Source organism: Dendrobates tinctorius, unplaced genomic scaffold (assembly GCF_039654945.1).
Source record: "Dendrobates tinctorius isolate UK_male_01 unplaced genomic scaffold, ASM3965494v1 ptg000192l, whole genome shotgun sequence".
NCBI classification, from domain to species: domain Eukaryota; kingdom Metazoa; phylum Chordata; class Amphibia; order Anura; family Dendrobatidae; genus Dendrobates; species Dendrobates tinctorius.
This window is the reverse complement of record NW_027361859.1, coordinates 3,785,748-3,801,011: the sequence shown is the minus strand read 5'-3', so window position 1 is coordinate 3,801,011 and position 15,264 is coordinate 3,785,748. Positions and strand designations below refer to the sequence as shown.

At 43.5% G+C, this 15,264-nt stretch overlaps 1 protein-coding gene across 1 annotated transcript in view; it reads right to left on the bottom strand.

Moving 5' to 3' along the window:
* Positions 1-14,775, bottom strand: part of LOC141055945 (uncharacterized) — a 136,544-nt gene extending 121,769 nt beyond the window's left edge. The window contains exon 1 of the mRNA XM_073552643.1: positions 14,640-14,775. Within this exon, the coding sequence (XP_073408744.1) occupies positions 14,640-14,775 (136 nt within the window). The remainder of the gene's footprint in view (positions 1-14,639) is intronic.
* Between the last annotated feature and the right edge of the window lie 489 nt (positions 14,776-15,264).

The window sequence follows — 15,264 nt, the reverse complement described above, 5'->3', positions numbered from 1 at the left end:
TGTATGACGAACCTAATGCTATTGATCAGGCTGAAAAGACCCTGTTGGCATTAAACCAGGGTCGAGATTCTGCAGAGTTGTACTGTCAAAAGTTCCGAAAGTGGGCGGTCCTTACTACCTGGAATGATAATGCCTTGGCTGCTCTCTTTCGGAAGGGTTTGTCAGAAGCCGTAAAAGATACTATGGTGGGATTTCTTGTTCCCTCTGGTCTGGACGATTCTATGTCATTAGCCATTCAGGTTGATCGGCGTTTACGTGAACGCAGGATTGCACGAGAGGTGTTGCCACCGGTTGAACAGACGTCTGAACCTATGCAATGTGATAGAGTTTTGTCTAAGGCGCAACGTCAGGAGTTCAGAAGGCGTAATAAGCTGTGTTTTTTCTGTGGAGATGCCTCGCATATTATTTCTGTTTGTCCTAAACGAGAGAAACGCTTTGCACACACGTTTTCTGTTGGTGGTGTTCAACCTAAGTTTCTTCTGGCAATTGCTCTGATCTGCTCCCTGTCCACATTTTCCACCAAGGCTTTTGTGGATTCGGGAGCAGCGCTAAACCTAATGGACTTGGATTTTGCTAAACGTTGTGGATTTCCGATGACACCTCTGCAGATGCCTATCCCTTTGAGGGGGATTGATGCTACTCCTTTGGCTAAAAATAAACCTCAGTTTTGGACCCAGGTGGTCATGCGGGTCGCCCCAGACCATCAAGAAAATTGCAGATTTTTGGTATTGCATGGTCTGCATGATGCCGTTGTTCTGGGGTTTCCCTGGTTGCAAATTCATAATCCAGTTTTGGATTGGAAATCTGTGTCTGTGGTGAGTTGGGGTTGTCGGTGTGCCTTTAGTGAGGCTCCGGTTTTTTCCACCTCTCCTCAGTCGCATGATGTTCCTGACTATTTGGCGGACTTTTATGATGTATTTAGTGAGATTGAGTCTGCGTCCTTGCCTCCTCATAGGAGTTATGACTGTGCAATCGAACTAAGCCCGGGGTGTAAATTTCCCAAGGGTCGGCTCTTCAATTTATCTGTACCCGAGCACGAGGCTATGCGGTCCTATATTAAGGAGGCGTTGGAGAAGGGTCATATTAGACCATCCTCTTCACCCTTAGGTGCCGGTTTTTTTTTTGTGGCCAAAAAGGATGGTTCTTTAAGGCCTTGTATTGATTATCGTGCCCTCAATAAAATTACTATTAAATATCAGTATCCGTTACCCCTGATTTCGGATCTATTCTCTAGAGTTAGAGGTGCTTGCTGGTTTACCAAGCTTGACCTCAGGGGGGCGTATAATCTTATCCGCATTAAGCAGGGGGATGAATGGAAGACGGCGTTTAATACTCCGGAGGGACATTTTGAGTACCTGGTGATGCCTTTTGGGCTCACTAATGCCCCTTCTGTCTTCCAGTGCTTCATGAACGATATTTTCCGAGACTTTGTCAATAAATTTTTGATTATCTATCTGGATGATATTTTGATCTTCTCCAAGGATTGGGATTCTCATGTGGAACATATTCGGACTGTGTTCCGGATCTTGAGGGAGAATTCCCTGTATGTCAAAGGATCAAAATGCCTTTTTGGAGTACAGAGGATTTCATTTTTGGGATTTATTTTGTCTCCGTCAACTATTGAAATGGACCCGGCCAAGGTACAGGCCATTTATGATTGGCTTCAGCCCACTTCTTTGAAGGCCCTCCAGAAGTTTTTGGGTTTTGCTAATTTTTATCGGAAATTTATAGCAAAATTTTCTAGTATTGCCAAGCCATTGACTGATCTGACTAAGAAGGGTGCTGATGTGTTGAATTGGTCTCCGGAGGCTGTTGCTTCCTTGCAGGAGCTGAACCGAAGATTTACCTTCGCCCAGGTTTTGCGGCAACCTGATGTCTCACTTCCGTTCCAGGTAGAGGTGGATGCTTCTGAGATTGGTGCAGGAGCTGTTTTGTCCCAAAAGGATCCTGTAACATCCAAAATGAATCCCTGTGCTTTCTTTTCCCGAAAGTTCTCTCCATCTGAACGTAACTATGATGTGGGGAATCGAGAACTGTTGGCCATGAAATGGGCATTTGAGGAGTGGAGACATTGGTTGGAGGGAGCTAAACATCAAGTTGTGGTCCTCACTGACCACAAGAATTTGATTTACCTAGAGTTGGCTAAACGCTTGAACCCTAGACAGGCTAGGTGGGCCTTGATTTTTACACGTTTTGATTTTGTGGTCTCTTTTCTTCCTGGAACTAAGAATGTCAAGGCAGACGCCCTCTCTAGGAGTTTCTTTGCTGATTCTCCTGTGGTGACCAAGCCTGCTACCATCTTAGGCGAAGGGGTAGTTCTTTCTGCCATCTCGCCCGATTTGAGACTTGCTCTGCAAGAGTTCCAGGAGGACAAACCTGAGCGTTTTCCCAGTGGAAAGTTGTATGTTCCTGACCAGTGGAAGAAGAGAGTGATGTCTGAAGTTCATTGCTCTGCATTGGCTGGTCATCCAGGTATTTTTGGTACTAGAGATCTGGTGCGTCGCTCTTTTTGGTGGCCCACCTTGTCTCATGATGTCAGGAATTTTGTGCAGTCCTGTGGGACTTGCTCCCGGTCTAAATCTTGTTCTCGCTCTAGTGGGTTGTTGATGCCTTTGCCGGTCCCCAGGAGGCCATGGACCCATATTTCAATGGATTTCATCTCTGATATGCCGGTCTCTCAAAGAATGACTGTTATTTGGGTGATTTGTGATAGGTTCTCTAAGATGGTTCATCTTGTACCACTCCCTAAGTTGCCATCTTCCTCTGAGTTGGTGCCCCTGTTTTTGCAACAGGTGGTTCGCTTACACGGGATTCCTGAGAACATTGTATCTGACAGAGGAGTTCAGTTTGTGTCTAGATTTTGGAGGACTTTCTGTTCCATGCTGGGAATTCAGTTGTCCTTCTCCTCTGCTTTTCACCCTCATACCAATGGGCAGACAGAGAGAACAAACCAGACCTTGGAGTCATATTTGAGATGTTTTATTTCCGCTGATCAGGATGATTGGGTTTCATTTTTGCCCTTGTCCGAATTTGCTTTAAATAATAGAGCTAGTTCTGCCACTTTGATGTCACCTTTTTTTTGTAACTTTGGGTTTCATCCTCGATTTTCTTCAGGGCAGGTGGAGCCTTCTGCCTGCCCAGGTGTTGACACTGTGGTGGAGAGAATGCACCAGATCTGGGACCAAGTGGTGGATAAGTTGTCTCTCTCCCAGGAAAAGGCCCAGTGGTTTTCCAATCGACATAGGACCATTGGTCCCCAGTTTAAGATTGGTGATATGGTGTGGTTATCATCAAAAAATATTGCTATGAAGGTGGCTTCTCCTAAGTTTAAGCCTAGATTTATTGGACCTTACAAGATTTTGGAGATTATTAATCCGGTCTCTTTTCGTTTGGCTATTCCTGTCACATTTAAAATCCATAATGTGTTCCATAAGTCCTTGTTGAAGAGGTTTGTTGAACCAGTTGTTCCTGGGGTGGCACCTCCAGACCCTGTATTGGTTGAAGGTAACATGGAATATGAGGTAGAGAAAATACTGGATTCCCGTTTGGCTAGACGGAGACTCCAGTATTTGGCTAAGTGGAAGGGTTATGGTCAGGAGGATAATTCCTGGGTCTCTGCCTCTGATATTCATGCCAAAAGATTGGTGCGTGCCTTTCATCGGGCTCACCCTGATCGCCCTGGTGGCGTGGTTGAGGGTTCGGTGACCCCTCCTCAAGGGGGAGGTACTGTTGTGAGTTCATTTTCCCCTTCGTCACTGAGGTCTGGTGAACTCCCTATTCTGGTAAAGGAAGGTAATGAGCCTGATTATCAGGCACCTGAGCCTAATGAGGATGACTGGCTGAGTGGAGTCACGGACTGGATATAAGGCTGCCGACGCCCTTCTGCCCTGCGGGTGATTTCTCTGTGGACTTCTAGGACAGCATAGGGAGTGGAAGTTTTTCTCCTATTACCAGCACTATGGCACTTTACAAGTTTAGTCCCCAGATGATTGTACTTGGATGAAACGCGTCGGGACATCGCCTTAGGGAAAGTGCAGGGCATATGTTGTTAGGGTCAGCTGTGGACTGCCCTTGTTAGGGCAGGAGTCTGGGTTTGAGCCTAATTTAGGTGTTAGGGATGTGACAGGGTATTGTCTTCCCTTACTGCATCCTCCAGTTGGACTGAATAGAGGATTCTCCTGGACTCCTGACCCATCTATCCACGGGGTGAGATTGTTCCTTTTTTATTATTCTCACCTGACTGTCAATATTTGGTCCTTTGTGACCTTTTGGCAAAAAATTTGCATTCTTCTCTACATATGCATGCAAAAGGGTCATGGCATTCATGGGAAAGTGTTCTCAACTGTTCTAAACCCATAGATGTTTTTTGTACACCCATATAGAGAATTCTTTGGGTGACTATCTATATCCCTTATTCAGGCTAGGCCATTTTTTTCTTTTTTAAGTATAGACCTATATGCCTGATAAGCAGCTGCATGCTGCTTTTTTATTTTCACAGGGTGACACACTAATTGGTACTTTTAAATGATTGATTAAAAGTTATTTTTTTTATATTTTCACCTATTGCTTTATACTCCTAGACTTCTAGGACACCAGTCTGATTCCTGCTCCTATAAAGCTAAGTTTTCTGCTTTGCCTGTTAGCATTTGTTTTTTGTTTTCCTTGCTTTTCTGGATTCTGCCATTCCCTGCTGGGTGAGCTGAATCTCCTTTTGCCTGTTGCTCTGTCTTCAGAATATTCCTGAGTACTGACATAGCTTTTTTGAAGCCTAGCGTCTTCAGGGCCTTTTTCACTGTCAGTCTGTTGGCTCTTATTTTCTTAGGGTTTTTCACGGATTGCAGACAGCAGCCTTCCTGTCCTTTCCTATCTAGTTAGCTTGGGCCCCGTCTTTGCTCTGTCTATCTTTCTGTCTGTGTTAGTGTTTTCATCTTGCTTCACTGTCATTATATGTTGGGGGCTGCCTATTGCTTTGGGGTCTGCTCTGGGGCAGTTTAGATTTCCCCTTTCTTTCTTTAGGCCTATTTAATTCTCCGGCTGTGATCGAGGGGTCTAGGGCATCGTAGGAACCCCCCACGGCTACTGCTAGTTGTGTTGATAGGTTCAGGGGTCTGCAATCCGATAGCTGCCAACTTCTCTGGTTTTCTGGACTTAGCTAGCATTTCTGTTTTTGCCTCCTACGGTGACTCAATCATAACACATATGGTAGCTAGGGCTGACTTGTGGTGAATGTGTGGAAATGGTGACTTATCCAGGACTGCCAGTGGGATGGGAGGGTACATGTGTTATTGCTAAATTCCTGATACCACTCCAGATTGTGACTCCAAATACAGACAAGCTCCACAAATATGCAACGGACAACCGGAGGCACCAGTATTCCTACCGATTTCGACCCTTATATGTACATTGACATTATTGGAGTCCCAAGAGCAGTAACAGATGAGTTCAAAACCAGAGATCGAGTAGCAGCAATATTCAAATCGCTATTCTCCAACGTTACGACGAATAGAAATGTGGACTGGATAAATTACATCTATGACCAACTGTTGGATGCCAACTTTGACCAGCACATGAATGTGGCACCCACATAGTTTCCTTGTTTGTTGTGGCTTATGTGTGTGCGTGTGTCCAGCCGATAGTGTCACAGGCAGACTGATCTGGAGAATCCGGTGAAGTGGTTTAGTAACACCGGCTTCTTCTATTAGGGGAGGAGAACATATCCAGGGGAGTCTGTTGATGGGCACTACGGCTGGAACAGCCACCCACTGCCACAAGAGAAGGGAATTGTGACACCAGGATTGATATTTTATCTATCCTGACTTCATTTTTGTTTCTTTCTAAATGTATTTCTTTCCCTCCAAGATGGAGTCCATGATCAGATAAGGGGGCTCAGGAAAGTGAGAGAAATAACACTTAAGAGGCTAGTACGACCCCTAAACCACAGATTGGGTATTAACAGTGTTAAATTAGCCAATTAGAAGTATGTACAGTGTGTACGGAAAGTATTCAGGCCCCTTTAAATTTTTCACTCTTTGTTTCATTGCAGCCATTTGTTAAATTTAAAAAAGTAAATTTTTTTCTCCTTAATGTACAAAACAGAAATGTAGAAATTTTTGCAAATTTATTAAAAAAGAAAAACTGAAATATCACATGGTCATAAGTATCCAGACCCTTTGCTCAGTATTGAGTAGAAGCACCCTTTTGAGCTAGTACAGCCATGAGTCTTGGGAATAATGCAACAAAATTTTCACACCTGGATTTGGGGATCCACTGCCATTCTTCCTTGCAGATCATCTCGAGTTCCATCAGGTTGGATGGTGAACATTGGTGGACAGCCATTTTCAGGTCTCTCCAGGGATGCTCAATTGGGTTTAGGTAAGGGATCTGGCTGGGCCAGTCAAGAATGGTCACAGAGATTATCTGAAGCCACTCCTTTGTTATTTTAGCTGTGTGCTTAGGGTCATTGTCTTGCTGGAAGGTGAACCTTAGGCCAAATCTGAGGTCCAGAGCACTCTGCAAAAGGTTTTCATCCAGGATATCTCTGTTGTTGGCCACATTTATGTTTCCTTAAATTGCAACCAGTTGTCCTGTCCCTGCAGCTGAAAAACACCCCAATAGCATGATGCTACTACCACCATGTTTCACTGTTGGGATTGTATTGGGCCGGTGATGAGCAGTACCTGGTTTTCTCCACACATATCGCTTAGAATTATCACCAAAAAGTTCTTTCTTCGCATCAAACCAGAGAATCATAATTTCTCATAGTCTGGGAGTCCTTCATGTGTTTTTTTAGCAAACTCTATGCATACTTTCATATGTCTTGCACTGAGGAGAGGCTTCCATCTGGCCACTCTACCATAAAGGCCAGACTGATGGAAGGCTGCAGTCATTATACAGGTTGTAAAGACACAGCTGTTGGATGACCCGCGACCAGGGGCTCCTTTCCTGTTCCTAACACTAGGGGACGCCCTAGCTCACCCTGCTCCACGGGATACTTCAGATGGCAAAAATGCCAGGGCCTCCGCTTTGCCTTATCTCCTAAGATAGCCCTCCATCTGTTCTCTTCCCCCACCCAGGGAAGAGGGAGCGCTACTGTGCATGGCAATACGACAACCCGACAAACAGGGCAACAAAGACAAGGGTTAACAGAAAACTCCAGACATACAAAATATTCACTCACATATAACAGAGGAATTCACCAGGGTGTGCAAGAAGGATAAACTAACAAAATAGAGAAGGATAAGTGTACAAACCAAGCAACAGTCACTAATAACTCCTCCAGCTTTTCTTCTCATATCAACTCCTTTCCCTCCGTTAGCCTAGCCATGCAGCAATTAAGCTAGCTCTGATGAGGATTAGTAACAGAGCCCAGATTATAAAGGGAAAAGGAGTGGCTAACCACGCGCAGCGATTTCCAACATGGCCGATAAACCCCTGTTCTGGCAGAAGTAAACACATTTAATATATCGGAGAATTGCTTCTTCTCAGCGCTGGAGTAGGAGCAATCAGATGCTGTTGTCTTCTGGCTCCACACTGACGCGGTAAGCCCATGACACAGGTTGAGAGGACAGCAGATTTCTGGTAGCGTATGGCTTCAGGGTATGGTTTTCAGAACAAAAAGAACAGAACTATTAAATGTTATATTTAATCCAGGACGATAGGCAGTGTTTATAAAAAAAATACAAAAGATTTTACAAAGGGGACAAACAATACAGCACATACAATTACAGAAAATAAAGAGAATAAACAGAAGAAAGTTACTAAGCCTCCAATTACTCATGACGCCATAATGGCCCCTTTACATTTAGCGATGCACCAGCGATATGACGCGGTCAGGATCTCTGGTGCATCGCTAAATGGTCGCTAGTGAGCTGCCACACAGGCAGATCTCACAGCGATGCAGCAGCGATCTAGTGGTCATTACTCACCTTTCAGAAGAGGCGATCCTGACGTCCTCTGTCCGTGTCCAGCGTCGCTCGTCGGCGCCAGCGGAAAGCCCAGCAGGAAGCGCCCAACGAGAAATGGAGCTGCGCGATCTCGCGCGATCAGCGATGGAAAGCGGGGGAGCCGGTCGGAGGTAAGTATCACACATAGCGATATCGCTAGCGATATCGCTGCTGCGTCACCAAATCGGTGATGCTTTAGCGATATTGTTAGTGATATCGCTATGTGTAAAACACCCTTAAAGTTCACATTTGCCTTTTATTAGTTCCTAAGTTACACCCACACACCTCCCCTTGATGATTCCTACCAGGATTGGACATGAGACATGGCTTCAGTTTCAGAAAATTATGAGATTTACAACATTGACGATATCTTTGTTCCTGAGAGTCGCAGGTGCTCGATATTGACATTATATATTTTAACATGATTTTATCTTTACATAGAGACCAAACATGACAGGTGTAGCCTCGTATATCAAGCCATTATTCAATTGATTGTATTCTGGTCATCGCTCAGTGATGTGAAAACATGCTTTGCATTTACCTCTTCATCATGTTGCTAAAAATATGATTTTCTTATCTATTGGATTGACACAGTTCATGCAAACTTCCCTTCTTAATTTCTAGCAAATCCAGGTCTTTAAGGTTTTTTTTTTCAAAGTCTTAATTTGGTTGTAAATCTACTCCACATTCCCGAATTACAGCCTCACATCTGTTATCCATTAGGAGTTTCCTTGGTTACCTAATTCCAAAGGAGAGGGTCAGCCTCACAGAGAAGATTGCAAGCTCTGTCTAACATCTCTGTAAGCATTTTAATTTTCTCTATGACCCAACCAAACTTCCTGCAGACTCTCTCAAAGTCTCGGTTACTAGAGATAAACTTTGCCTAAGTATGGGCAGTGAACAACAAAGTCAGAAAAAATGCGACCCATGGTTGTAAGAACTTTGTCAGAGGAAGTTAGGAGGAAAACATCATACTTGGTGAGTCAGGCATTGATTGCTTTGGGGTGGCTAGTGCCAAATCTGTCTGAAGTAGTAATTTTGAGATAATGCCCAGAAGGATTCAGGCAGTGTTAAAAGCCAAAGATCGATTTACAAAACAATAACAAAATAATAAAAATTCAAATCTAGATTTTTACGAGCAAAACAATAACAATGAAGTGACATGACAAGAATCTGCATAAATAAATAGTCAAATTTATGTATGAGATAGCCAAGATGAATGTCTATAAATTGGTGGTAGTCTCACATTCGAAGCAGTAGTGGATGGTCAGATATAGAGCGTGAAAGTCAAAAGCTCAAAACATTGGTACCATTTTGCTCGTTAGACACAGACATAATTTCATCTTCATGGACAATGCTCCAGCTCATCGAGGTAGCATCATGAGGGAACGGCTGCTTCAGAATAGGGTACCTCAAATGGAGTGGCCTGCACTTTCTCTCCTGACTTGAATCCCATAGAAAACCTATGGGATCAACTGAGTCGCCATGTAGAAGCTTGTAACTCTGTACCCCAGAAACGCAATGACTCGAGAGATGACCTTCAAAAAGAGTGGTATGCCTCAGCAGACAATAACTCGACTTGAGAACAGAATGAGACGTCGTAGTCAAGCTGTAATTGATGCTCAAGGCCACATGACAAGTTAGGCTACTTTCACATATCAGTTTTGTGACATTAGTCCCAATCCAGCAATTTTTGAAAAAAAAATGGATTTGGCAAAGAATCTCTTTTTTTCCCTCATAGACTTGTATAAGTGACAGATTGCGACGGATGGCGTCACGTTTCATCTGTCATTCGCCGGATCCATAGGAAAATGTTTGTCTGGTGCCTGGAGATGACGGACAAATTAATGTTTTTTGTCTCCGTCGAAAAGTCAGACAGCGACGGATCAGGCGCCATCCGTCGTTTACTAGAATGGAAGCCTATGGGCGCCGGATCCATTGTTGTCCGTCAACTGACGGCATCCAGCGACGGATTCAGTTTTTCTAAACTGAGCATGCTCAAATTATTATTACCAGGTAGGGCAGTTGGATCTGGCAAAAAAACGGATCCGTCGCATCAGTTTTTCACAATCTGCAACGGATCCGTCGAGCCGACGGATTGTAACTGACGCCAAATAACTGATATGTGAAAGAAGCCTTAGTGAGATACTTTTTTTTTTTGGAGAGGGGTGGTATACCCAACACTGTTCTTGGCTTTTGCTTCATTAAATTGTTTTAGAAGAGCAAATCACTATTGCATGCTTCTACTTAAATGCTCTGCTTTCAAAATATCACTGTAACGTAAACTTTTTACATTTTCCCATAAATTTGACCCAAAAGCCAAATATTCCTAATTGTTTGTGTGTGTACCGTAGTGTTAAAAATAAAAGCAGTGTATTCAAAAACATGAGTTAATCACAAAATCTTTATACTAGTTTTTATTTCCATGCACTGTGAACACTGCCCACTGTTTTCTAACTCAAAACCTCAGGAGAAATGTATATAATTGTTAACTAATTTACAGAAATAATGAAAACTAACATTGGGCTGTTCTAAAAAATAGCAGTGTCTACAATTGTCTTTACAAACTCACAATATGTACTATTTTTTGACTATTTAACATTCCTGTGAATCACTAACCTAATATTTAGTTGTATACCCACTTTTTTTTTTTAGAACTGCTTCACATCTACACTCACTGGCCACTTTATTAGGTACACCATGCTAGTAAGGGGTTGGACCCCCTTTTGCCTTCAGAACTGCCTCAATTCTTCGTGGCAGAGATTCAACAAGGTGCTGGAAGCATTCCTCAGAGATTTTGGACCATATTGACATGATGGCATCACACAGTTGGCGCAGATTTGTCGGCTGCACATCCCTGATGCGAATCTCCCGTTCCACCACATCCCAAAGATGCTCTATTGGATTGAGATCTGGTGACTGAGGAGGCCATTTGAGTACAGTAAACTCATTGTCATGTTCAAGAAACCAATCTGAGATGATTCGAGCTTTATGACATGGCGCATTATCCTGCTGAAAGTAGCCATCAGATGTTGGGTACATTGTGGTCATAAAGGGATGGACATGGTCAGCAACAATACTCAGGTAGGCTGTGGCGTTGCAACGATGCTCAATTGGTACCAAGGGGCCCAAAGAGTGCCCAGAAAAAATTCCCCACACCATGACACCACCACCACCAGCCTGAACCGTTGATACAAGGCAGGATGGATCCATGCTTTCATGTTGTTTACGCCAAATTCTGACCCTACCATCCGAATGTCGCAGCAGAAATCGAGACTCATCAGACCAGGCAACGTTTTTCCAATCTTCTACTGTCCAATTTCGATGAGCTTGTGCAAATTGTAGCCTCAGTTTCCTGTTCTTAGCTGAGAGGAGTGGTACCCGGTGTGGTCTTCTGCTGCTGTAGCCCATCTGCCTCAAAGTTCGACGCACTGTGCGTTCAGAGATGCTCTTCTGCCTACCTTGGTTGTAACGGGTGGCAATTTGAGTCACTGTTGCCTTTCTATCAGCTCGAACCAGCCTGCCCATTCTCCTCTGACCTCTGGCATCAACATGGCATTTCCGGCCACAGAACTGCCGCTCACTGGATTTTTTTTCTTTTTCGGACCATTCTCTGTAAACCCTAGAGATGGTTGTGCGTGAAAATCCCAGTAGATCAGCAGTTTCTGAAATACTCAGACCAGCCCTTCTGGCACCAACAATCATGCCACGTTCAAAGGCACTCAAATCACCTTTCTTCCCCATACTGATGCTCGGTTTGAACTGCAGGAGATTGTCTTGACCATGTCTACATGCCTAAATGCACTGAGTTGCCGCCATGTGATTGGCTGATTAGAAATTAAGTCTTAACACACAGTTGGACAGGTGTACCTAATAAAGTGGCCAGTGAGTGTATGTTGCATAGAGTCAACGAACTTCTGACACTTGTCCATTTCTCTTTAGGCCAGTTGATGTGTTATTTGGCAAATTGTATCCACTTCCGTACATGTCTTTTTTTTAGCAGTGTGTCTTTGAAGGGACTTCTTGCTAAGACATTAGCATCACACAGGCATCTTCTAACTGTCCCTGTACTTACAGGTCACTTGTGACTGTCTTTGATCATCCTGGAGGTGATCAGTGGCTGAGCCATTGCCTTTCTGGCCATTCTTCCATCCATTCGAATGGTCGTCTTCCGTTTTCTTCCACGTCTCTCTGGTTTGGCTTTCCATTTTAAAGTATTGGAGATCATTTTAGCTGAACAGCTGATCATTGTCTGCATTTCTTTATAAGTTTTATCCTCTCCAACTTTTTAATCAAAGTACTGTTCTTTTGAACAATGTCTCGAACAACCCGCATTTCTCAGGCTTTCAAGGAGAAATGCATGTACAACATGTCCTGGCTTCACCCTTAAATATGGGCCACCTGCTTCACACCTGTTTCTTCATAGAATGAATGACCTCACTAATTGAACTCCTCACTGCTAATATTTTGAACACATCGCCTTTCAATTAATTATTCCAATACACAGACTCAAAATCCTGCAGATCATGAATGCGGAGTCTGGTGGTTTTCTGAAATCTACTGCACCAACTGGTTAATTGTTTGACATGTGATAATATAGCTTATATAAAATACAGTGATTAATCTGGTTAGACATATTACAGTGCTATTATTTTAAACATTGCTGTATATATATATATATATATATATATATATATACACACACACACAGTGGGGAAAATGAGTATTTGATACGCTGCCAAGTTTTCCCATCTACAAAGAAAGGAGATGTTTGTAATTTTTATAGTAGGTGCACCATACGGAATCTAAAAAGAAATCCAGAAAATAAGTGTATGATTTTGACATAATTCATTTGAATTTTATTGCATGAAATAAGTATGTGATACAGAAACTTTTGTTTGAAATTACAGAGGTCAGACGTATCCTGTAGTTCTTGACCAAGTTTGCACACACTGCAGCAGGGATTTTGGCCCACTCCTCCATACAGATCTTCTTCAGATCTTTCAGGCTTTGGGGCAGTTGCTGGACAACATTGAGTTTCAGCTCCCTCCAAAGATTTTCTATTGGGTTCAGGTGTGGAGACTGACTAGGCCACTTTAGAACCTTGAAGTGATTCTTAAGGCGCCACTCCTTAGTTGCCCTTGCTGTGCGTTTTGGGTCATTGTCATGTTGGAAGCCATGACATGACTCATCTTCAATGCTCTTACCGAGGGAGAAGGTTGTTGGCCACGACACATGACCCCATCAATCCTCCTTTCAATATGGTGCAGTCATCCTGTTACCTTTTTGGAAAAGTACCCTTAAACTATGATATTTTCCCCACCATATTTCACAATTGGGACGGAGTCCTTGGGGTTATACTCATTCTTCGTCCTCCAAACACAGTAAGTGGAGTTGACACAAAAAGTTCTATTTTGGTCTTATCTGACCACATGACCTTCTCCCAGGCCTCTTCTGGATCATCCAGATAATCATTGGCGAATTTCAAACATGCCTGGACATGTGCTGGAGTGAACAGTGGGACCTTGCGTGCCCTGCAGGATTTTAATTCATGACATGACGTCGTAGTGTATTACTAATGGTAATGTTTGAGACTGTCATCCCAGCTCTTTTCACGTTATTGACCAGGTCCTCCTTTGTAAATCTGGGATGATTCCTAACTTTTCTCAGAATCATCTTTACCTCATGAGGCAAGATCTTGCATGGAGCCCCAGACTGAGGAAGATTGACAGTCATCTTGTGTTTCTTCCATTTTTTAATAATTGTGCCAAAAGTTGTTGCCTTCTCGCCAAGCTGCTTACCTATTGTCCTGTAGCCCACCCCAACCTTGTGCAGGTCTACAATTTTGTCCTTCGCCTCCTAGCTCTTTGGTCTTGGACATGGTGGAGAGATTGGAGTGTGATTGATTGAGTGTGTGGACAGGTGTCTTTTATACAGGTAACAAGTTCAATCAAGTGCAGTTAATACAGGTAATGAGTGCAGGGTAGGACGACTTCTTAAAGAAAAAACAACAGGTCTGTGAGACACAGAATTCTTGCTGGTTGGTAGGGGATCAAATACTTTTGTCATGCAATAAAATGCAGTTTAATTATTTAAAAATCATACAATGTGATTTCATGTTTTTTATGTTTAGATTCTGTCTTTCATAGTTGAAGTGTACTCACAATAAACATTACAGACCTCTCCATTCTATGTAATTGGGAAAACTTGCAAGTATCAAATACGGCACTTATTTTCCCCACTATATGTATATGTATGAAATGGAGAAGAGAAATTTAAAAATAAATATAAGTTTTACTAAGCTCTGCAGCCTCTATTCCGTGATGTAGCCAGATAACACACTAAAACTGGTGAAAGTTCCTCTTAAAATGTTATAGACCCATGCAATGCTGGGTAATTATACTGGTCCCCTAAAAAAATAATAATTTTCAAAATGTTAAAGTGTCTTAAAATGAAGCTGTCAGCAGGACTGAACTCTGTAAACTACAGACACTGTAATGTTGGCGCTGTTATATTAATTAAAATGATACCTGGGTGGCAGGAGGCAGGCAGTGGTGAGGGGACACACCTGATGACCACCGAGAGAAGTTGAGACCCCATCTGGCCCAAGATACAGAGTGCAGGCAGAGTTGTGGCAGAGGCGCACTGGACGTGCTGAAGCAGGTAGACATCAGCTCTGCGCGTCTGATGACTCACCTGCTGGTTGGCTTCTCGCTGAGTTGAAGAGAGCAGAGGGGCTGTGGGGAGCATTGAGAGGCTGAGCGCTGATCCCGGGTCCCCCTGAAGCTGTGGAGCACCAGTGGCGGAAACGGAACAGAGGGACGGCGGCCATCTTGGGAACCCCCAATATGCGGGTGAGGTGGTGAAGTCAGTGGAGTGCTGTGGAGGTACGGACCTGGGGCTTTGCAGCGGCTGATATGCCTGTCTGGAGTGGGGATTTTTGAGTTTGTGGGGTGCAAAAGAACATCCTTCCCCCATACCCCTACTGTGATTCACTGAAGGCATGCTGAGGATTCTGACCAGCGTGTGAGGAGCTAGTGGACTTGCAGATCACAGCTCTCTGCTGCCATCCTACATTCTTTTTATGTACTGTGCTGGTTGCACATAAGTATACACCATTGAAATCAAATAGAAATATGACTTTGTAGCCCGTTTGAAATTAATTTCCGGACCGCCGAAATATTCTGCAAAGGCATGCCATACTATTAATAATAATAAGTTGATCTTAGACCACGTACATATCTTGGAGGCGCATTATGAGTCCTCAAAAATCACAATCTGCGGTTGACAAGTTGAAAACCTATGCTAGGGGGACTAGCTC